The sequence below is a fragment of the Coffea eugenioides genome, chromosome 3 (assembly GCF_003713205.1).
Source record: "Coffea eugenioides isolate CCC68of chromosome 3, Ceug_1.0, whole genome shotgun sequence".
Lineage (NCBI taxonomy): Eukaryota > Viridiplantae > Streptophyta > Magnoliopsida > Gentianales > Rubiaceae > Coffea > Coffea eugenioides.
In genome coordinates, this window is record NC_040037.1 from 36181470 (window position 1) to 36206135 (window position 24666).

General features: G+C 33.7%; 3 protein-coding genes across 4 annotated transcripts; all 3 read left to right on the top strand.

Annotated features, from left to right (window-relative positions):
* Positions 1-11479: 11479 nt before the first annotated feature.
* Positions 11480-12964, top strand: LOC113766505 (putative disease resistance protein RGA3). Its single transcript, XM_027310689.1, has one exon. It carries the CDS (start codon positions 11480-11482, stop codon positions 12962-12964), a length of 1485 nt encoding a protein of 494 aa, XP_027166490.1.
* Positions 12965-13932: 968 nt separating this feature from the next.
* Positions 13933-15297, top strand: LOC113766506. The gene has a single exon (XM_027310691.1). It carries the CDS (start codon positions 13933-13935, stop codon positions 15295-15297), a length of 1365 nt encoding a protein of 454 aa, XP_027166492.1.
* A 39-nt stretch (positions 15298-15336) lies between these two features.
* On the top strand, positions 15337-20227 carry LOC113765609. Of its 2 annotated transcripts, XR_003467744.1 has the most exons (9): positions 15337-15360; positions 15511-15579; positions 17073-17222; positions 17332-17466; positions 17552-17732; positions 18478-18638; positions 18824-18887; positions 18997-19249; positions 19811-20227. XR_003467744.1 is itself a non-coding variant. In XM_027309841.1 (4 exons), the coding sequence occupies exons 1-4, from the start codon at positions 17309-17311 to the stop codon at positions 19026-19028; spliced, it is 435 nt and encodes a 144-aa protein (XP_027165642.1). In that variant the 5' UTR covers positions 17273-17308; the 3' UTR covers positions 19029-19385. The 2 variants fall into 2 exon arrangements, 1 of the variants encoding a protein (XP_027165642.1); XM_027309841.1 differs by lacking the exons at positions 15337-15360; positions 15511-15579; positions 17073-17222; positions 18478-18638; positions 19811-20227 and having other exon boundaries at positions 17273-17466; positions 18997-19385.
* Positions 20228-24666: the final 4439 nt, after the last annotated feature.

Consider the following 24666-nt stretch of genomic DNA (forward strand, 5'->3'; position numbering starts at 1 on the left):
CTTGAGGAGGATGGCCGCTTGGTTGGCTCTTCGTTAGTTTTTAGAGAAAAAAAACATATGCAATCAGATTGAATGGAGTCTTGCGGATTTTCTTTGAGGATGCATAGCTAAATCTCCATTTTCTAGTCAAGGGTCGACTTGAAATCATAGTTCGGAATATCTGTGAGATCGAATTATTTTTATTTACTTCTTTTATTCATTGGTATTCGTACATTTTTTAGTTTATTCTTATGATTGTTTTATTATTTGAATGTCAAGGGTCCGATATTCCAATTAATCTAATAATCTACTATCAAATTAATCGATTAAATTCATAATTGTTTGATTGGTTAATACTGGTGGCGACTAGCGTGATTGATCCCATGTTAGGAGAACGTATGATCTAATTTAAACAAACCCTTCTAGCGTGTTTGTTGGTTAGGTTTGAAATTTTCGAATTCTTAATGCAATCGAGAAATTAAATCTTACGGTCGTACCTAGGGTTATTTTTTGATTAGAAAAATAGTTAATAGGCGTGCCTTGATTATCGAAAAGGTAAGGAAAGGTTAGTTATTTATCGCATGCATGACAACTATAATCAATTTATTAATGAGTAATTGAATTATCATTGTATCGATGATAAGTTAAATGGACCGTATTTGAAAAGTTGTAACTTTAACTAAAGTCATATTTATTATTGATTAATTCCTGCTTATTTTATTGAGTTGTTTTTATTTAGTTAATTAGTTAATTTTATATTCTTATAAAAATCCCCCCATACTCTGGACTCTAAAAGAAACAAATTTTCTCAATTTTTATGGATTCGACTATACTTACCACTATATATGAAACTTATACTTTATTTGAGCAGGTATTTATTATTGTACAGACTTGACACCTCTCATAAGTTTTTATAAATGGTTGGGATTACCTCTAGTTAACCATATTTCTAAACTATAATTAATTACCAAACATTATATTTGACATCTATCCTATTCGAGCAATCTATTAAGAATAGTCCTCAACTTTCCTACTCATAATCTGATTGTATAATGAATAAAAATTCACACCTTTTCAATTCAAAAGTGAAAGATGAAAAAATTCATTTAAGGAAATGTGAAAGACATCTTGAAGGATTTTCCCTAAAAATATTTATTATTCAGTATGTAAAAATTGAATCTTTTCTAACTATAAATATTTCTTGTAATAATAATTAACATGAAACCAATTTCATAACCATAACCCAGTTGGTACCGACATGGATCGTAATTCTGAAAACCCGACTAGTATGTTAAGCACCTTGTTAGTAATAACGAAACTCAGGGTTTGATGCAAAAAAGTCATTAATTCACTCAGGATTTCCGGGTTCCATCCATCATCAAGGCCAGGTTTATTAAACCTTTCCACACTAGAAGCAACCTTAATTTCATCCCATAGCTTCTTTCCTTTTGTTTTTTGGGTTTCTTTTCTGATCTATCCCTGTAGGAACAAAGGACTATGGTTGCAATTGTTAGTTGCCTTGCAATCCCAGCAGAGTGCATTATTGGAATGCCCAGTAGGCTCATTATTACTTCAGACTTCCGAGCGTAGACTCGGTAAATCTGTGATGATAGGAATCCAATGAAGTGCTGGCCACTACAAAAAAGCAAAACGCGTGGACAGATTGATGAAGGAAAAGGACATCCTCTGAATTGCATTGTGCGATGCTTTATTTTAGTCAAGTATTTTACATTTTCCGTTTTCTGCTTCATTTTTTCTTTTTCGAATCCTACTCTTTTTCTAGTCGCCGAAAGAGAGCAGAAACACTTACCAAACAACAAATGAGTGTAAGTCTACTCCAATGCCAGCCGAGGTAGTGAATTCAAACTGGTCTTTTCAGGGTTAGATGCCGAGAACCTGATCAGCCATAAACTTGGTAGTAGAAGTTTTTGATACCTATTTAGAATTTCATAAGTTACTTTTTTTTTCAAATCTTATTAATCAACTGTGCACAAATTGAAGAAAGTTAAATTTGATAAACATCCATTAGTTGCCTAGTTAAAGATATGTTTTAGCCCCAATAGTGATACTGTATAATCAGAACATATATATATATATATATATATATATATATATATTTCAAGAAATTTAGTGATTCTAGAAGGTAGTCATTGAAATATTTGATCTTAAAATCGCAACGGATCTTCTGTCTCATACTCTGTGTCACTCTCTGTCCCACTTTTTATTATATTGCTATTTCTCCTACATAAATATCACACTTTGATTCTTTTTTGTTTTCTTAAGATCCAATAACTATTAATTGAGTAAAAAATAAATACAGTAGCTTCAAAAAAGCAATATATAATAAAAAATTAAAAAATACAGCAGAAAAATTCATAAAAAATCTCATTTTTTATGCATTTTGGTTTTTTGAGTTTGTTAAATTTTGTGTATTGCTCAATTAATAGTTATTGGATCTTAAACGGACAAAAAAGGACTAAAACATGATATTTATATAGGAGAAATAACAATATAATAAAAAATGGGACAGAGAGTGACACAGGTTATGGGATAGAAGATCTACTGTGTCTTAAAATACACAAGATAATGGAATTTTGTAGCGAACAGCCGAACAGTACCAACCAATAATTGGTTTGTTTGGATAGGAATGAGTCTTAAAACTCAACGATAAAAACCAAGAAGTTTATCAATACAAACTTAATGCCAAATCTTCACCCAAAAAAAAAAATGCAATTATTAGTACAAAGTGTCATAAAATTAGTAAACAGTATATATAAACTTAAAAAAAAAGCATTTGCATTGAAATTTTGCACGGAATAAAGAAGTTAATACAAAGAAGTTCAGTAGTCCACACAGCATCATAAGCAAGACAACCAATTACAAGTAACACTTTTACCGGCCAATGTACTATACACACTTAAACTAACAGCAACAAAAATGAACTTAAAAAATAATACTGTAGACTAACAAATCAAATTCACAACTCGTATAGTGTATAATATACTTGGTGCATAGAAAGCCTTCAAGTAACCATACTTTTGTTTTTCGGAGTCAAGGAAGCATTATGCCACATTTGAATTATCAGCCTATGAGATAAAAAATGGTCATTGAAGAATCATGGACAAAATGGCAAAACAATCATACAATGATGGACTTAGTATTTTATATCGTTATTTATTTGCAAATGTATAGTCCGAAATTTTAATACTACGTTAGAGAAATAGCAATGGCCTTACAAATATTCTGGATGGCCACAAACAAGGAAACAAAAGGACATTAATATTTTTTCAAAGATAAAGAAATGTGAAATCAAAGCTGGGAAAATGCTAAGAAGTTAAGGGCAAGATGCATGGTAGCTTGGGTTAGGGTTGCAAATGAGTCGAGTCGAGTCGAGTTTTGATTTAATCGAGTCGAGTCATGACTTAGTTTTATTTAACTTGAACTCAAGCTCGAGTTCAACGAACTGACAATTTAAAACTCAAGCTCGAGTTCAACGAACTGACAATTTAAAACTCAAGCTCGAGTTCAAAAAAATAAAAAAATAATTATTTTATTTTTTAAAAATAAATAAAATAATTTTTTAATAAATAATAAAATATTAAAGATATATATGTAATTTTACTATTAAAATAAAAAATTATATATATATACTCGAGCTCGCGATTCAACGAGTTTAATAGTTTGAGCTCGAACTCGAGCTCGACTCTGGCCGCTCTCGATTCGTTTGTAGCTCCAGCTTGGGTTAGGCCTTTACGAAGATTTTCACGTGGGCGAGTGCTAACATGTTGAATTTGAGTGGATCAAACTATATTAGAAAGTTCATTTTTTTTTTCCTTTTTTGTCACTACTTGATAATTAGAGTACAAAAGAAAAAATCATAACAAATAATGATAAAGGTTCTGTTCTCTTGTTCCACGAGTGGCTTCCTACATATTTCATTTCTCATCATCCCTCTTTCTCTTCATTCGCTCAAGAAATTTGATAAATGTTACATATAAATTTGAGTGGATCTATAGCCAACTGGGTAACAGTGGTGGGGTTTAATACTTTCTTGATCATACTTGTTCCATCAACTATAACAGCCTATCCAAATAATTTGTCTATACGATGGGACTAATGTATATGATAAAAAATTATTATATAGATATAAGTAAAAATTAACCTTCAACATCATGATAAAACATATCTAAACTATGGAATCACCATAATTCTTCTACCCTCACCAAACAAATTAGCTTATCGAGCAGTATTTTCCATTGTATAAAAATTGAACTTTCTTTTTGTTTTTTCTTTATAGAATCGAATCCCATCTTAGGCGATCAATTCAGGTACTCTCTTTTTAGACGTCCAGGAATCGAATCATCGCACAAGCTTTTTGCTCAAGAATCATCCCACAATTTTTTGTTAATTGTTTGATAATCAGTTAATAACTCTCAAACAATGCAAGACTGAGGAGACATGAAACCTCACTACCATAACCAAATTGAATGTAGTCACTTGTACACACTTGCATTGAGCCTACGACCTGTGGACCAAACGTTATATGCAATTCCTTGTTTTTGAAGTTTCATTCCTCTTTTATTAGCAAACATTAAAAAGAAAAAGTAGCAGCAGCAGTAGATTAAAACTTATAGTATTTAAAAATAATTAAAAAATGAAAAATTTATCAGAATGTGTGCTAAAACCTTTATCCCTTTCTAAATCCCTGCTCAATGAAAAGTAGGGACAAAGTTAAAAGTTAGCCAAATTAGTCTTAAAGCACAAAAAAAATTAAAAAAATCTAAAATGCGCCTAATAAAATGCGTCTAGCCGTCTGCCATGGATGACTATGATTGTAAGTTACTTTTCAATCCTATTCAAAGTGAATTATTGAAATGGCCCAGTAAGATCATTATTGCTTTAGAATTTTTTTGGCCGCCACAAGAGAGAAAAACACATGGATGGACCCGGTCATCCTTCATTTAGTCAAGTTTCTTAACACTTTTCATGGTCCGCTTAGTTGTTTTCTTCGTACAAGCCTGTTTACTCTTGAAAAGGAAAGTCGAAAAAAGTTTAGTAAATAACAAATGAGTGTAAATGCAAATTGAAAGCTTTTCATGCCAACCCAATTAGTAAATGCAAGCTGTAGTTTTTCAGAATTAGACGCTGAGAAATTGAACCCTAGCTTCCTTTTTTTTTTTTTCTTTTTCCTTTCCTCGATGGAGATTTCCACCTTAGACGGTTATTGCAAAAAAAAAAAAAAAAAAAAAAAAAAATTTCCACCTTAGACGGTCAATTCACAATTCACATACCTTGATCTTTTGTAGGCATTCAAGAACATTGAAAATCATTCTATATTGGCTTTTGTTTAAGAAACCATCCTACAAGCGTTTGCCCGAATATTTGGCATCTGATTTTTTACTCAGCAGTAAGATGATTTTAATCTTCTAAAAAAAGTAATATTTGGGAATTAATTGGAACATATTATTTATTATCTCTGTCATCTGGATTTTCTAGCTTTAGGAAGCTAAATGTACTAGTACACTTTTCTAAAGCATTGTGAACTCCATCTTGCCATAACTTCTTTGGGAAAATCTATTACTTCTAAAGTGAAGTTCAAAGACAAGGAGCTTCCAAAGCAATACCAAAAATTTGCTGACTATGAATTTTAGAAGTATTTTCCACCCAAAATTCGGCTGAAATGGTAGGAAAAGAAGAAGACTTTTTAAAGTTTACTTTTACAATATGACAGCTTTACCCTTAAAAAGTTCATAGGGAAAAATTAAATTCCCCATGATTTCTAGCTTCCTATGAAACCCACTCAATCAAAAATTCGTCTCACTCTTCCTTCTCTTCACAACAACCTCTGACACTGCTAGAGAGAAAAAAGAGAAGCTATTCTTTCCCATCTTTTTGCTCAAAGACCAGGTAATTATCTTCTCTTTCATTAATAGTTTCTTCATATTACGGGTACATTGACTTGGGATACATGAAGGAATTCCATTTTTTTCTTATGAATTTCCACAATTGCTAATGACTGAAATCTAAAATTTCAGATGTATTAGTTGGTTACAAGGTACTTGATTATGCTTTTTGTATACTTAGATTCGATAACATCCATCACTTGATGCTTAATTGAACAAGAGTGGGTAGAATGTGTCGCACAATAAGTTATTCTTGATCTCTTACTTGATTATATATTTGAATCATTATAGGATTTTAATAATCTTTTAAGATTATCCCGCTTCAATAATATCTTCCAATCCAATCGTGGCCAAGTACGATGAGAGATTATGATGCATATATTTCTAAGAGAGTCCATTATTATTTTAGCTACCTATTGACTCATACAACAAATAAACTAAAAGTGGTTAAATCTAAAGCAATCAGTTTTGTTACAATTACCTTCTTTAAAAGAATTTTTTAATGTAAGGCGCAATTGTAGAAGTAACAAGGTTGACATTCATTTCCTTTCACTTCTCTCAACTTGTAATAGTTTGAAACAATTGTTTGAAAAGTTAAAATATTATAAGAGAGGTTTTATTTCTACAAAGTTGTGGATGACGCTATTATCAAATTTTGACCTTTACTAGACCTGGCTATTATGCCAAAAACCCAACAACCCACCCAACCCACCCACTAATTTGAGATGTTGGATTGGATAAGTTGAGTTTTGGGTCAATTTTAGGTTGGATAATAAAAACTCACATATATTTTGGACAGTTTGGGTATTTATGTTGGGTACCCATTATCCAACTTAAGAGAAAACAAATAAACAAATTAAAATAAAAAAACAAGAATAATAATGAAAGTAAACACGTGCTTTATTCAATTTAGGAGGTGTATGATCGCGGAGCCAGAAAATTTGGATTTCTGAGCTTATGCCCCTTGGGTTGCTTGTCAGCCCTCCGAGTTCTCAATCCTAAAGGCCACCATGCTGGCTGTTTTGAACAAGCTAGTGCTGTAGCATTTGCACATAACAGTGCTCTACAGGCTGTCCTCCCCAATCTTGAACTCTTGCTCAAGGGTTTCAAATATTGCAACTCCAATTTCATTTCTATGATTGGCTCCTTGATAGGATTAATGATCCCACAACATATGGTAAGCTAACAATCCACAAGTGTATTTTAGTGTGTTTGTATGTGTAAAAATAAAGTATTTCAAAAGAGCTTAAGAAGTGAGTGTGTGTTTGTATCTGTGAGTGTTTTAGTGTGTAAAAATATGTCTATCTATGTGAAAATGTGTTTATTTGTGTGAAATTTTTTTTATTGTATGTGAAAATGTATTTGAGAGAGTTTTTGTATCAAAATCTATTAATTAATATATTGGGTCATGGGTAAAGTTGGGCGGGTTGGGTATAACGCATTTAAATAAAAACCCAATATTAACCCACCCAAAACCTGCCCAACCTGCCCAATTGCCAGGTATAACCTTTACTAAAGTAAAAAAAGACAAAAAAGTTTATGAGAATTATGAAAAGTACCATCAATTAATGATAATAAAATTATGAAAAATTAAGAAACAATTAACGAAGGATATATTTTTATGGTATTTGATATTGATAATGGGATGGTAAACATGCCAGCATGGCTGTACGTACCTAAAAGTGGTCAATTATGATAAAAAACAATATTCCTTTATAAAAATGGTCAACTAGATGCAATTTGTTGAGTACTTTCTGGGCCAAAATAAAAGTTGACCAAAAGTTTAGTAGGTTAAGTGCATTTCTGAGAAATAGTCACCTTCCCCTTCAATCACCACTTGCCACTGCTTATCAGACTATTTCTTTCCAGTTTGCTCGGTACGTTCGCATTGCTCATTTTATTTTGAAATGTGAGAAAATTAATTTCTGGGACATTATATATTTCTTGTTTTTCATGTGCTTACTCATCTTTGAGATATTGCACATAAAAATTTACAGTAGCAATGTTGTAACTGTACCTTAGAAGTAATAACAGGAGTAATTCGGTTCCTACTGTAACCAAAGGTGAAGAACAATTCACGCAGAATGAGAAATTTTTTTCTTCCCCCGAACTTATTACAGTGTAGTCTAAGAAGATTCAGACTCATAGTAATAGGACACCAGAAAATTTATTTTGTACTACACTTAATAATTAAAGTTGTAATTGCTATTTTGCCAAAAAAAATTCAGATATTATTTAGATCGCATCATAACACAATTTTTAAAATTCTTTTTTTATTTTACATAAATCATATCATACCAAATAATCTCCTATCCAAACATATCCGTTGTTTGCAACATATTTGCACTAGCACTATAATGGTTGTTACCTGGTGGTACTAATTATAGAATGAATGTCACCCTTTTTGCGGTTTTTGCATTTGGTTTTACTCCAATGCCGGCGCAGGTAGTGAATTTAAACTGGTCTTTTCAGGGTTAGGTGCCGAGAACCTGATCAGCCATAAACTTGGTAGTAGAAGCTTTTGATAACTATTTAGAATTTCATAAGTTACTCTTTTTTCAAATCTTATTAATCAACAGTGCACAAATTGAAGAAAGTTAACTTTGATAAACTTCCATTAGTTGCCTAGTTAAAGATATGTTTTAGCCCCAATAGTGATACCATAGAATCAGAACACACACACACACACACATATATTTCAAGAAATTTAGTGATTCTAGAAGGTAGCAATCGAAATATTGGATCTTAAAATGCACAAGATAACGGAATTTTGTAACGAACAGCCGAACATTAAAAACCAATAATTTGGTTTGTTTGGATAGGATTGAGTCTTAAAACTCAACGATAAAAACCAAGAAGTTTATCCATACAAACTTAATGCCAAATCTTCACAAAAAAATGCAATTATTAGCACAAAGTGTCATAAAATTAGTAAACATTATTTATAAACTTGAAAAAAAAAAAGCATTTGCATTGAATAAAGAAGTTTATACAAAGAAGTTCAGTAGTCCACACAGCATCATAAGCAAGACAACCAACTACAAGTAACACTTTTACCAGCCAATGTGCTATTCTGGGTGGCCTTACATGTATTCTCGGTCTCTCACTTGATTATTTGAATCATTAGAGAATTTCAATAATCTTTCAGGATTAACCTCTTCGATAATATCTCTCAATCCAATCGTGGCCAAGTGCGATGAGAGATTATGATGCATATCTTTCTAAGAGAATCCCTTATTATTTTAGTTACTTGTTGACTCATTCAACAAATAAACTAAAAGTGTTTAAATCTAAAGATATCAATTTTGTTACAATTACCTTCTTTAAAAGACTTTTTAAATGTAAGGCAACAAGGTTGACAATCATTTCCTTTCACTTCTCTCAACTTCCAATAATTTGAAACAGTGGTTTGAAAGGTTAAAACATTGTAAGAGTGGTTTTATTTCTATGAAGATGTGGACAAAGCTTTTATAAAATTTTGACTTTTAATTTTTAAAAAGTAATAAAATACAAAAAGTTAATGAGGATATGAAATGTATTATCAATTAATGATAATAAAATTACAAAAAAATTAAGAAACAATTATAGAAGATTATATTTTTATGGTATTTGGCATTGATAATAGAATGGAAATACCCAAAAATGGTTGTATGATAGGAAACAATCAATGTGTTTGGATAGTAAATTATTTGAGATAATTTTGTGAAAAAAATATTGTAGCATTTTTTAATGTGATATATGTGAGAAAAAAAAGGGGTTGAAAAAATGTGTTAATAATACAAGCAAATAAAATGTGACAAATGATAATATTCCTCTCTAAAAATGGTGAAATTAAAAGAAACTAAAGTTTTGGAGTTAAGATGCAATTTGTTGAGTACTTTCTTTTCGCTCTATTCATGATTACAGCTTAGGCGTGCCCAAATAATCCCTTCAAAACAATTTTGAAGGCATCCATATTAAAGCTTAATAATCATAAAAATAACAACTACAACTCCCTACTAAAACAATCAATTTAGATTTCAAATCAGGATTAATCCATCCAATTTCGGGTGCCCTCCTCTAGATTTAGAACCAGAATTGACAAAAATTACACAAAAAGGTTCAATTGATGTTATACTTTAGCTGTACAATGACACTAAATTTCTCCAACTACTGAACTAACTTACTTCTTTCCTAATTTACTGTTTCGGAGGTGCCAAGGATTTCAAGATGTTAAAAAAGTTCAAAACAAGTAGACCTCGTAACCGGGTGCTCTAGAGATTAATTTTAATGAGGCATTTTCTCAATTTGGAGCTGATGATAAAATAGTATTTTGGATTCACTGTGGAAAAGTCAAGCGTTTATGGTAAAAAATTGAAAGTGCTTCTGTATTTTTTTTCTTTTTTTTTTTGGGAAAAGTGCTTCTGATGTTGTTCATGTTAAGGCTTAAGGTTTATTCAAACCCTCAGCCTGCTTGGTACATTCGCATTGCTCATTTTATTTTGAAATGTGATACTTTTAATGTGGTAAAAACAAGTGATAATTGTTTCGAGAATTGTTCAAATTATCCGGTTTAATGCATGATATATTATGGAATAATTTGCATGCATAATTTTAACCAAATAATACCCTCAAATGCAAGGTGATAGTCTAGCTAGCGGAGAAAATTAATTTCTGGGACGTTATATATTTCTTTTCTTTTCTTTTCTTTTCATATGGTTACTCAATTATGGTATAACTGTACATTAGAAGCAATAGCAGGAGTAATTCAATTCCTACTGTAACTACAGGCAAACACCAATTCATGCAGAATGAGAAATTTTTTTCTTCCCCTAGTCTAAGAAGATTCAGACTCATAGAAATAAGATACAGAAAATATATTTTGCATTTCACTTCATAATTAAAGTTGTAATTGCTATTTTGCCAAAAAATTTTAAAATTTATTCAACTTATATCATACATATAATTTTCAATCATTTTTTTAATCTTACACGTATCATTTCATAAAAAAGCACTACTGTGTTATTACAAATAATCTCCAATTCAAAAGCACCCGTTGTTTCCTTGCAATATATTTCCACTAGCACTATAATAGCAGTTACCTAATGGTACTAATTATGATGGTTTTTGCTCACGAGAAGACGAAACCTTCTATTATTATTGAACCAATGTCACTCTTTTTCCAGTTTTTGCATTTGGTTTAATGCTGAATAAAATTGGTAATTCCACATAGAAAATCATTTTTATCTACACACATGTATTCCTTTTGTGGCTTGCTCCGTTAGGATGGTATATCAGCTTTTGATCTATTTGTGATTACAGTCTCAAATGCCTTCTGCTTTACAAAATTATTTGCGAGCAATTTTCTATCAATCCAAACCTTCCATGATAATGGTGGGTTGCTAATGCCTTTCCTGTCTGTCACGTGTTGCCTGTCGGGAAACTTATATTGCTTTTCATTTTCCTTTTTACTGCAGCAATTCCAGAAAGAAGAATATATTCAAAACTTGTAAACTTTTGGTTTCACCTCTTTCTCACCTTCAAAGTTGCAAATTGCCCGGTTCCATTCCACACTCTTAAAACTATCAAATTCTCTCTTACTCTCAGATACAGAACTGATGGCGGATGCATTGCTTGGCTCCACGGTACAAGTTCTAGTGGAGAAGGCAATAAACTTGGCTTCAGAACAAATTGCCCTGTTTGTAGGCTTCAAGAAAGATTTGGAGAAGCTGAAGACAACGTTGACTCGAATCCAGGCTGTCCTTCATGATGCAGAGAAAAAACAGGTGACTGAAGAGTCTGTGAAACTTTGGTTGAGGGAGCTTGAAGCTGTGGCTTTCGATGTTGGTAATCTGCTGGATGACATCAACTATGAAATGCTCCGACGCAAAGTTGAGCTCCAAAACCAAATGAAGAGGAAGGTATGCTTCTTCTTCTCACTCTCCAATCCAATTGCATTTCGTTGCAAAATGGCCAACAAAATTCAGAAAATCAATATGGATTTGAAAAGAATCAATGAAGAAGCAAGGAACTTTAGCCTCCAGTCACAGACTGCACCTGCTCTTTCTCCTTCCAGTGAAGCACGATTTATAAAGAACAGAGAGACTGACTCTGTTACTATTGATGCGAGTTTCGTTGGAAGAGATAATGATGTCTCAGCAATAATAACACAATTGACTGCCACGAATAATAATGAAACTATATCCGTTCTCCCTATAGTAGGGATGGGCGGTATCGGGAAGACCACCTTGGCTCGAAAAGTTTTCAACGATCCAAATATTGAAAAACATTTTGACAAGAGAATATGGGTGTGTGTTTCGGAGGATTTCATTGCCAATAGGCTGTTTGGAATGATTCTACAATCACTGCAAGGTCGAGAGCCTGAAGCTAAGGGTAGGGAAGCCAGAGTCAATAGGCTAAAGGAATTATTGGATGGTAAAAATTACCTGCTGGTCCTGGATGATGTGTGGAATAAGGAGTCCACGCTGTGGAATGATTTTCTTGGGTCTCTGAAAGGTACTAGCCAAGCCATGGGGAGTTGGATTCTTGTGACCACTCGTGAGCAACAGGTGGTAGACATCACCAGAATTTCTTCTCCTCAGGGTTATTCCTTGAAACAATTATCAGATGATCAATGTTGGCGCATTCTCAAAGAAAATGCATTTGGTGCTGGGGAAGTGCCTGATGGGCTGCAAGATATAGGGTTGAAGATTGCGCACAAATGCAGAGGCTTGCCATTGGCTGCAAGTGTTCTCGGTGGCGTGTTGCGCAATAGGGGACCAGATGAATGGCAAAACTTAGAGAGTGGGCTTCAAAGTTTAGGTGGAGGTGAAAACAGGGACGTTATCGAAATTTTGAAATTGAGCTTCTACCATCTTCCGTATCCATCTCTTAAAAAGTGTTTTGCATATTGTTCAATTTTTCCCAAGGATTTTGAAATGAAAAGGAATCAATATCCCAACTTTGGGCTGCAGAAGGATTCTTCATCCAATCCAAGAAACGATATGCATGTTTGGAGGAAGTCTTCATCCCAAATCCAAGAACGATTGCATGTGGAGAAGTTTGGAACAGGTATTTACCATTTGATAGCTAAACTTATTTAACAGGCCAGAGAAGGATAGATTATTGGGAGAGTGTTTTGAATTGCAAAATGCATATCTTGTGCATGACAAGTTCAAATCCATTTTTGCCAATTTTTCAAATACGTTTGAGGTTGACAGAGTCTTTGTAGGTGTATCTTATGGAAAACGTCTTCTATTCGATATCTTGCCTGGAGAGAAGTTGAAAAAGAAATCCAATTTGCCCTCCACTAAAATTTTCAAGTGTGTTACGACCATTGTTTTTGCAAGAAGCCCGATCACTTAATGATAGGGAGATATCATTTTTATGTTCCGAGTCTTTGAACTTAAGGGTCACTCGGTGTCGTGGAAAGCTTCCTAAACTCAATTGGCAAGCTAACTCATTTGCGATATTCTTATTCGTCAAGAACTGTCAATCAAAAACATTCGCCAGAGTCTCTATGTCAACTTTACAATTTGCAACATAAGATTGAATATTTGACTCACTGTACAAAGTTTCCTAATGAATTTCAAGAATTTGGCTGAATGTGACGGCGAGCTTTGACTTTTTCATCTCGAGGATAAATCAATGATATACATGCCTTTTGAGATCGGACAGTTGACAATTTCTCCAGAACTTTGCCATTTTTCGAATATGGTGAAAGAAGAAGGTCGACAAATTGGAGAATTGAGGAATTTGAGAATCTCAGTGAAACTTGAGTTACGCAATCTTGAATTAGTGTAAAAGCAAGGAAGAAGCCGAGTCTCAAATCTGGTTGCAACCAAATATTGATGATAAGATTACTGTCTGAATGAAATGGATAATTCAATAAAAATGATAGTGAATATAATCAAGTGTTGGAAGGCTTGCAAGCTCACAAAATTTGAAAGGTTTGATTATTGAAAGATTTTTTGGAGGTCAACTTGCGACATGGATTGGAGAACTCAGGAAATTGGTGAAGTTTGGATTGCAAGATTGCAAAAATTGCAAAGAGTTACCAACTTTTGGAAACATGCCCTTCCTCAAATCTCTTCACTTGGAAGGACTTGACGGCATAACAAGTATAGGCCCATCTTTTTATGGCAGTAGTAGTCAAAGACCCCTAAACTTGTTTCCAGCCCTTGAACATCTCATTCTAGAAAATATGCAAAATTTGAGGGAATGGACAGAAGCAACTATTCATGATGGGATAGTAGCGGTGTTTCCAGCCCTTGGTACGATGAGGATTATTAATTGCCCTCAGTTAGCTACTTTTCCAAGTCATTTTCCACGTCTCAAGGAGTTGAACATCAAAAAAACCCAAAATGGATCAGCATTAATGACATATATTTGTAGCGGAGTCAGCACTCTCACTAGGCTTTCCATTGAGAGTGTGAATGGGCTCACCAAGCTACCAAATGTGTTGTTCCAGAACAATCCCAAGCTTGCACATCTCGAATTACAAAATTGTAGTGATTTGGCCCAATTCTTGGATTTTTCGTTTGATGTTCCTCAAACTTTAGAAGGACCAAATTGCCAATCAGTACTTGAGCACATTGGCATTGACAATAATGATCCTCAACATTTGGTTGGCCTTGAGTCGCTGGAGGAATTAAGAGTTAGTGGGTGCGACTCGCTCGAGTCAATTTCAATCCCCAAGGGACGCAAATACCTCACTGCCTTGCGAAAATTAAGGATTTTGTTCTGCTATAGGTTGACCCACTTGTTCATCCCCCAAATATCTGAGTCAGAGTGGAATCCCACGTCTTTACCTTTCTCCTCCTCTGGTACTTGTCCTTCTCCTCTTCCTCTTGAGACATTGATAGTATCCTTTTGCCCCAGTCTTATCTCCTTCCCAGTTGATTTAACCCGAACACCTTCTCTCTTTTCCCTGGTCATACCAGAATGTGAGAAATTAAGCGACTTGCCCAAGGGGAAGCTTTGTTCTCTTACAAGATTGAGAAACTTAGAAATTGGACCATTCTCAGAAACCACCACAGAGCTACATTCCTTCCTAGACCTCTTTGATGCTCTCCCACCACCGCACCCCTACTTCCCCTCCCTTTCAAAGTTACGTCTATATGGATGGCCTCATTGGGAATCTCTGCCCGAGCAACTTCAGCACCTCTCTGCCCTAACAACTCTTGCACTATATGGTTTTGGAGTAAAATCATTACCCGATTGGTTTGGAAAGCTTTCCTCACTTAAATATCTCTATCTCTTGCGTTGTGAAAAGCTAGAGAATTTACCCTCTCACCAATCTATGAGAAGCCTCACCAGACTAGGAGATATGTGGATTTCGAGCTGTCCCCTTCTAAAGGAAAGATGCAATCCAGAGAGCAGCAGCACCGACCCCAATTCTGAGTGGTCCAAGATCTCTCACATTTCGCTCCATTAAAATTGATTCGGAGCAGATCAGAGGCTAATCTCCATTTGAAGTTTCCCCAATCAAAGCTACTAGGTAATCCTCTGAACTACTTCACAGTTTTGTCAATTAATTACTGCTTCTTCTATCCATCCATATTTATTTCTTTTCCCTTGAAATCTTTTCTTAGTATTGACAGTGGTAATGTATTGATACTATTTGTCAATCGAATCTTTAATTGTGCAGCCTAAATTTTGCCGAATAACTGTTGCAAACCTATCTTTCCTTGGTTCTCTCTGAATTTCTGCTTTCCAGGTAACCTCTCCGTTCATTTGTTTGTGTGTTTTTTCTCTGAGTTTCCACTTTTTAGATATTCAGTTGTGATCTACTACCACTTTTAACTTCCTCTGACTGATTGTATGTTTCAACTTGTTAAAGAATTAACAACGTCCGAAAGTTGGTTAATGACAACAATTTTGTGAGACCATACCTGAAATTTATTACGAAACATAATTGTCGTGTCTGATATGGTTATCCACAACTATTTCCAGTTGCCATATTTTATGGAAAATTTCAAAATTTTTCAGTTTTTAGTGGGTGACATAAACTTAACCAACTCAGGACGGTCAATTAGGCTAATTTTTCACCATATCCAACTAATATTTTTTATCAAATTTGTTCGGTCTTATTTTCTTTCTACTTTGCTTAAGCATTGCGTACGTTATGTATCAATCTTTTATGTCCATCTTTTTTCTTAATTTCATTACTGATCATTTCAGTTAATTGTTAATTCAAATCTAGATTTTTAGGCAGCAGTGGAAGTGTAAAATCTTGCCTTTTGCTCAAACAAATTACGAGACTGCCTTGGCTTCTTTTGAAGTGCTAAAAGTGGTATATTTGGTATGAGTGAGCTTCTGTGTCACAATATTTAGCTACGCAAGTTGCTTTCGGCATGCCATTAATGCTTAACAATCATTCTTCTTAGTTTCTCCTTTATTTTGGCATTTATATATTCATCCTTGCGCAACCCCTATGCGTATGAGATTGTAAGGTTTGACAACTGAAGTGGCTACCTAACACCACTATCATGTTGAAGCGTTGAGAATGTTTTATACGAGAATGACAGTGGACGAGCTCAGTGAGTCATATAGGTACTTATAGGTGTCTTTCTAGTAAAAGCTTTGTAACATAATGAGCAAAGGGATAATGTTTTGTGGCAGTGATGCAAAGCTTTCCATTAAGTTGAGAATTTTCACTTATTAGCTGAAAGCAAGAGATTTTTTACTCGAAATGCTGATTTTTCCCCCTGTCAAAAATGCACTTCGTGAAGTAAACTGAATTCCCAATGTAAGAGATTTTTCCTCAAAATGCTGATTTTTTTTTTGTTTTTTGGACTTCAAGAAGTAAACTGAATTCCCTATGGTTACATGGAGATTCTGGACTTAGCATGATTCTAAGCATGATCCTTTTTTCACTTTCTTTGAACAAATTGTAGTAGTACTCAGAGGTTGTTAGGCTATTAAGTATTGGACTTGAAAAAGGTCAATATTTAGTGGGATTAGGATAACACACTTTGGGTTAAATAGTTCTAGTAAATCAACTCTCTAACCTTTTTTGAGGAGCTCACGGCTATTAACTAGTTAATCTACTATAGCAACATTCACTACTTGGGAAAATAGTAATCACTATTTTGTATTGTCTGGCAACTTATTTGATAATCATCTTATTTTGGGTGTCTGCTTTTATTTTTTGTATTGTCATTTATGATCTTGTCTTTATAGCATTACTGAAACATTCGAACTCTTCAGCTATTGCAGTTTCCTTTTCCTCAAGAGGACTTGTTCACTTGGTGAGGGCCTTCTATCTTCAAAAGCATCCATCAGGGCTCTTCCAAGGGGAACTCTTCGTTCTTCTTGATATGGAGAATATTTCGAGGCTATTCATCTCTTAGTTGCGGAGTTAGTTCTTATCCTTTAATAAATTATACATGTCTGTTGAAAAATATTACTAGGAGATTACATTCTTTTATGTCATAAATTCTCAAATGCAACTCTGCTTTTTATACAGTTGTTTGAGAGCTGGACATCTGATGAATGGTCTAAAGACATGTTTTGAAGTTTTCCTATGTGTGAAAAGCTGTGATCATAAGCTGTTCTCTCAATCTGATGGGGTTATTACAAGGTTGATGGAAAAGATGCCATGGTTAATACTCTCCCTTTGCTAATGTCATAAAGTCCTCTAGCCTATCATGCTATATTGATAATTGAGAGTCTTTGAAATGAATCAGGTTAATGGACTATGGAGAAAGTCAAATTTTTTATGTACGAGTGGTAGAGTTCAACACTGGAAGTATACATGAAATTCTGATCCGTATCAACCTTGTTAGCAATATAGTCCTTGAGGATGGCAATTTCCTGGTGATAGAGTGCCCATGCCTTGTAAGGGGAACCTGTTATGAAAAATACTTGGTGAGTTATTTTTCCTCTGCAAAACTATAAGTATGGTGAATAGACAAGCCAAACACCTTTTGTAAATATGCTGAAATTAGAAAAACAAGTGAATAAAAACTCTAGATTGCCCATTATCTGCACTAAGTAGCTTCACTGGGGAAAAAATATAAAAAATATGCTATTTAATGATCAAGAAACACCACTTGTCGGGATTAGGATATATAGTCTTGCAAATTCAGTGTTTTCAATTGTTTAGTGAGCTCTTACAAAATTATTTTGCATTTTCAAGATTGCAATTGCTTATAAATTTTGGGGAGGGTACCTGAATGGTTGTGCCATCCTCTAATGTTCTTATTTCTTTGCTTCTTATTCGTGGTTTTTTATGCGTATTGTTGTGGACTTCTGATTTTATGTTTCAAGTGTAAGGACTATTTCTATTGAAACAAGTCTTCTTATCATCTTAGAGTGAAGATTTGAACAAGATCCTGAGTCCAGATACTTTGTTTGGGTAGTTTGACTGCTTGGATATAAGATTGAGGTGGGGCTATGTTACAGGTTCAAATGGTTTTCTAGTGGCATAACCTGATGTTAACTGAATTCATGATAAATACTGAGATGCTAGGTTCCACCTAAGGAAGTAAAGTCAATTTTAATAACTTGGATATAGGTGGTTAATTCAGCATGACTGTAATCCATTCTGTATTGATGATGTATGCTCATTGTTCAACTTGTAATCTGATGCCATTTCTACCTGTGGTCATAGGCAATTCTAAGTCTAATTTAAGAGTCTATAGTTACAATGGTGAGTCCATGAAAGTATACAGGAGGCTGAGGCAGAGAGAGAGATTTTATTGAGGCCTAGAGCTCTATAAGAATATGCAAGAATGATGATTCTGGCTAGCTACAGGGATTCTCATGCATGAGGTACACTTCTCTTTGTGATTTTAATATTCTAATTCAAGGAAATTTATCCGGTTTTCGTTACTTTTGCTGATTTCTTTGTGTTTTCGACCGAGTTTCATAATCAATAGAATCAAAAAGATCTTGACAGATTGCCATTTATTTTAAACTTTTATGAAATTGTGAATCTTTTGCCCATTGTTTACAAGGTAAAGAACAGAGATATGGATTTGCCAATACATGGGAAAGCAGCTGGTTGGATTTTAAGTCATGGTGTGTCCTTACTCTCATAGTCATGAATATACTCCTGGGTCTGCAGCTTCCATTTTCTGGAGTGTACTTACTACTGCACTAAACCTAATGACTTTTTAAATGCTTATAGCCTTGCAGAAACAGAATTCGCCTCCATTCTGATGACGAATGCTGCTAATGGGGCATGTCAGCCCTTTAAGGAAACATAGCTTGGTCTCCTCAAGAAGCTTTCATTGATCTGTTGAAGGATTCTGAGTTGGCACATCTGAAAAGCTTGAGTAGTAACCCTCGTACCAATTCATCAGAAACCTCCCTATAGGATGCATATCTTCTGATCTAAAGGGATGATGCTATAACATGAGTTGCAGCCCCAGCATTGAATGGTATTGGCATTACCAGATTCTCTACTTTGAGATTGATCATATTCTAATTGGATGCTAAGTTGTCAAAATTTGCTCAAATTTTCAGAACATACTGGCTTCAGTTCTATGTTAAGGATGTCTCAGTGCAGTATACACGATTATTGCTACATGTAAAAGTCAATGAGTATTACAATTTTAACACATTGTAACGAATATGATCTTGCACAATCTATTTTGAGCTTTGGAAAATCTGGTGCAGAGAATATTTGCAATATTTGTTACCTTGAATTTAAATCATTTGGAGAGAACACATTTGTTGTCGTGTTCACCTGCAAGCTTTTGCATGTTTTTCTATTCTGACTTAGGTAGATATTAATCAGTTGCCAACATAAATTAGCAAGTCGATACACTTGCTTTATCTTAATCTATCAATTACTATAATCAAAACTTTGCCGATATCTATTGGCAAGCTTTACTGTCCATGAGAACTTCTAGATCCCAAGGCATTTTGATTTTTCTGCACACCATTGCCTAAAATGGGGCATTTTTCTTGTCTTAAAACATTAAAATTCTTTCATGCAGGTCAAGACAAATGTCCTCGGATTGAAGAATTGGGATATCTAAAGAACCTTCCTTGGAGACTGATTTTCTGCTATCTTGAGGGATTCAACGGCAAAGAAGCTGCTCAAAGGGCAGATTTGTTTAAAGATCCAAATTTGTACGAGTTGGAATTCCAATAGTAGGGTTAAGAATAACAAAAATGTGTTAAAAGGTATCCAACCTCTACCAAATTTAAAATGCTTAACAATCCTAGCTTTTGTGCGAGATCGGTTGCCTTCATTGGTTATCAGAAATGTGATAATTCATTCCTAAGGCTTAGAAATGTGATGGAGGTCAAATTGTTGCACTGCTGCAACTTGCAAAGGATTCCCAACATTTGGGCATCAACCGTTTCTTCACTGTCTTGTAATGGATTGACTACATAGGTTAACAAGCATTAGATTTCAGTCCCAGTGGGAAAGTCATTTCCAGCACTTACGTCTTTGATGTTCCAAAAACTCTATTCTTTTCTAGATTTCAATTCTTTTGCGAAATTCCAAAAACTCTCACCTCATGTGAAATAAGAAATATATCTGGCAAAAAGGCCACTACTATAGAGTTCCTTTTATTTAAATACAAATGTCGCTTGAAGTTAATAATATTGTAATTCAACAAGTAATTAGTATCTCTATTGTGAATTTGCAGTTCTATATAGATAATCATTTGAAATTCCTTCTTATTCATGTACTGCCTGGAGATTTGGGCTCAGATCCCACGCCATTGTAATTATTTGAGTAATTAATAAAATTTTTGGGTGGCATCTCTCTCCCGTATACAGAGTTTGCCTTAAACAAATCATTCTAAAAAAATTTCAAAAAAAAATCAAGCTTATACTTTTCTTTGTTGACAAAACAATTACACGAAAACATTTTTTTTTTTTCAATTCTTGGTTGAGATAAAAGGTTGTGGATTGGAAATTGCTTTTGCTTTCTAGAAACGATGCTTATCATCTCAAGATAATTGGTTTTATCGTCCTAAGTTATTTCTTTGGATGGTTATTTCTTTAATTAGGATAACTGGTTACTTTGTTTTCCTCCTCCACTTTCTTCCAAACAGGTTGCTTGCTAGTGATGCAAGATTTAACATTTGACAAACAAATCAAATTGTTATTACAAGAGATGGAAAGAAATAGATAGATAAGGTTTTGTGCTGACGAAGTAGGAAGTATCTGAAATATTTACCACACAATGTTCTATTGTGCTGAAAATCTGATTATTTTCAGTGTCAAAACTTTAATTTTTTGCCTCAACTGTAGAGTAAATATAATTTTTTTGGAGCAACTGTAGAGTAAATGTGCTTATGCTTAAATGTCGTATTGCTTTTTAATTTGTATTGAGTCTCATTATGCATTCTACTTTTTGAGTTTCTTTCTTTCAATTTGTAGACCAGCTTATGAATGTAATTTCCCTAGGGCTCTCAAGTTGCTTTTCAAGTGTCAAAACAACTTCTCCTGCAATCATAAAGTTAAAATACGCTTAGGAAGATGATATAACCACTCAAGTAAACAATTGATGCAATCCACATTTATTCTCGATTGATGCAATCAACTTGAGGAAAACTCCAACGGAGAAATTTCCCAAATCAATTTTACCCTTAGTGTTCTTTTGTCATACGTAAAACAGGATATTTTAGAAAGCCTCATCAATGGTTTTTGATAATATCACCAACCTTCATGCTTAAAAAGGATATTTCAGAAAGTCTCTCCAATGGTTTGTGATCGTATCACCAACCTTCCCAAGAGATTTCACCTTTTTTCTATTTTTTTTAACAGGAGAAAGGTGAAATTTTAGAAGCAAAGAGGGGAAAAGAGAATTAGAGTTAAGACCCTAAATCAGTTTTGTGGTTTCAATCTCAGCTACTAAACCGCCCAATCTTATTGCATGCTAACCAATCAGTTGACACTACAATCACTTGGCTCTTTCCAAACCAAGTTGTTTTAGTTCTATGAGTTCAAAGTCACAAAAAGTTGTATACCTTTATTTTTTGTCCTTTCCAAAAACAGTGTTGCTTGGTTTGGGGGGTGGGGGTGGGGAGGAGGGTTGTTTAGTTGCCAACCTTTTCTGGATTTCAAATTTTTTTTCTTCCACATTTTTTTTAGGATTTTAAGTGCAAAAATAATTGTTAAACTAGTCCTTTTTTCTGGTTATTGATCTTACTTTTCCTTTTTCCTTCTAGATTTTTTTCTAAATAATTTTTAGAACTGTTTGCATGAAGAAATAATTCTTAGAAACTAACCATTTTTCATCGATTTCATTTATTTTTCTACTTTTTTTTTTGCTAAAATAATTATTAGAATAGCAAATGAATATTGTAACTTCCTATGTTGCAATGGTGATTTATGGTTCAATCTCATTGACTGGAGAAAAAATTCATATTCCTAAAATCTCAGGGTTTTTAACTTTTGTTGTCAGAAGACATTGAAATTTTACCTCAAAAAATCCTTCCATAGTTTCTTAATTCTTTCCGTCTTTTTCTTTTTTCTTTCCTTTTTTTTTCTTCTTTTTCCTTTCACTCTTTTGTTGCTTACTGTACATCCCCTGACAATGAGCTTCTTTTTTTTATAATTTTTATAATAAATGTAAATGAAGCAAACTCTTTGATTTCATTAAATGAAGCGTCTAACATACAATTAGAAATTTAATCATATTTAGCTTTAACAAACAATTTATTGTAATAAATATAAGACTTTTGGCTCCATTACTTTGTTTAGGAGAAACTAAATAGTCTAAACTACTATTATAAAGATAAATTCATGACGGAATCAAAAAAAAATTGTGTAAATAAATATGTAAGGGAAACCAATTAATGCGTTTTCTTTTCTTAAAAATTAATCTCTTGAGAAATTGGGTGTGAATTGCCTTTATCCTTTGGCTCTTTTAGTCTATTTAGGAGGAAGTCCAAATTAGAGTAATTTAATTTTAAGTTTATGAGGAAATCCCAAAAAAATTTGGCGTAGACATAGGGCGGAACCAAGCAGTTTTTCAAATAATTTGTTCATAATTTTGAAATTTTTGGTGTGATTTCTGAAGGAAACCCAAGAAATTAATAAGAATCCTAAACATAAAAAATAGTATAATAGTAGTATAATATAATGCAAAAATAAGAGTACCTAATACGGCCGATCATTCGGGTTATAAGTGTGACATGATAGGTTAGGGTTAATGTGTCAACTCTTAACTTTTAACAAGTTATTATTTGATTAATTGTATTAATCAATGTGTTGATCCAATAATACCCATTTTTGATACCCAATTGCGAGACTAATTTTTATGTACCATGTTTCAATCAGATTTCGTTCAAGTCATGCTTATGTAATGTCATTGTGTCCAAAAGTGTTGTCCCTAATTATTGCTTATGCAACGAGTAATCTAATCATTTATGTTATCTCAAGTGAAAGAATATGTTAATAACTAGGTCTTGAAGACATTAGTCAAGTGATGGTGAAATTCCCAATTTGACTCTTAAGACCTCCTCTTTCCCTTTTTCCTCTTATAAGATTTGAATTCTCCTCTTGAACATATACATATATATATATATATATATATATATATATATATATATCTTTTAAAAAAGTTGATCACTTGACAAGACAAAATATCTAAAACATTTTTTTCTTTACATTTAGTGCCAAATCTAAAAATTACCTTTCCATAGCGCATAATACAAAATAGGAGACTACAGCCTTAGCAATTGAGTACCTATCGAACGAGATAATCTAGACACTAAAATAATAATCCTACATACTAACTGATAAATGGCTATAACATGTATTATTCATATGCGAGGCCTACCGCATTTTTACATTTTCCGGTATTCTGCAAACAAATGCTATGTTTACGTTTACAATCACCAATGCCTTGTTCGCATTAAACAACAATAAATGCAAAAAGGCATCAACCTGCATACGCATCAAAATATTTACATTAAATTAACTGGGGTAGCAAGTATCAATTTTCCTAAGTGAAATAAAATTGCATCTGAAAAGCTACTAAAATGCCACATCCAATCATGGTTTCTTATCGTATCTTTTTTTTTTTTTTTTTCCTTTTGGATAATGTTATTTGTCAAAAGTGATCTAATCTATACTCTATAGGTAATTTATAAAAGCATCATATAACAATAGCATGATATCTATTACATGATTCTTTTTGCTTTCAATTGTTAAGGATTTCGTGTTAAACAATTTGGCAAGTGCTCAATGGATACTCACTTTTGTTTCATATGTGGGAATGCCCATAATGGAAAGATCTTTCCACCCAAAATGGTAGGAAAAATAATTTATCTCTCCAGAATGTCTGGTACACAAGTTAGAGTGGAATGTTCACTCATTTTCTAGTGTCTGATATAATCAATATCTAGAGTTACTTGGTTGAAGGAGGGGGACAAAAATTCACAGTTTTTCCATGCTAGTGTCAAAGGAAGAATGAAAAGGAATAGAATGGGTAATGTACAACGAGATGATGGCTCATGGACTTCAAATGAGAAGGAACTAGGAGAGGAAGTGGCTAGCTATTACCAACAACTCTTTGATAGTCAAGGCACTGTAGGCGTTGAGGATATCTTGAGGGGAATTCCAAACACAAATTCTGATCAAATGAATGCAAATCTAACTAGAACTGTCACTGAGGCTGAGATTAAGTCTGCACTTTTTTCTATGAATCCCAACAAAGCCCCTGGGCCTGATGGGATGACACCTCTATTTTTTCAAACATTCTGGAGGGTTATCAGGTCTGATGTTGTTCCAGCTATACAGAGCTTTTTCCACTCAGGTTTTATGCTAAAGTCCCTCAACCACACGGTTGTCTCTTTGATTCCCAAAGTTGAGATGCCAATCAATC

Excerpts from the sequence above, each read along its gene's own strand:
- LOC113766505 (XM_027310689.1), top strand. The coding sequence starts at position 11,480 with ATGGCGGATGCATTGCTTGGCTCCACGGTACAAGTTCTAGTGGAGAAG.
- LOC113766506 (XM_027310691.1), top strand. The coding sequence starts at position 13,933 with ATGCCCTTCCTCAAATCTCTTCACTTGGAAGGACTTGACGGCATAACA.
- LOC113765609 (XM_027309841.1), top strand. The coding sequence starts at position 17,309 with ATGCAACTCTGCTTTTTATACAGTTGTTTGAGAGCTGGACATCTGATG. Across the intron at positions 17,733-18,823 it reads CCTGTTATGAAAAATACTTG|GTAAAGAACAGAGATATGGA; the intron begins GTGAGTTATTTT and ends ATTGTTTACAAG. Across the intron at positions 18,888-18,996 it reads TGGTTGGATTTTAAGTCATG|CCTTGCAGAAACAGAATTCG; the intron begins GTGTGTCCTTAC and ends AAATGCTTATAG.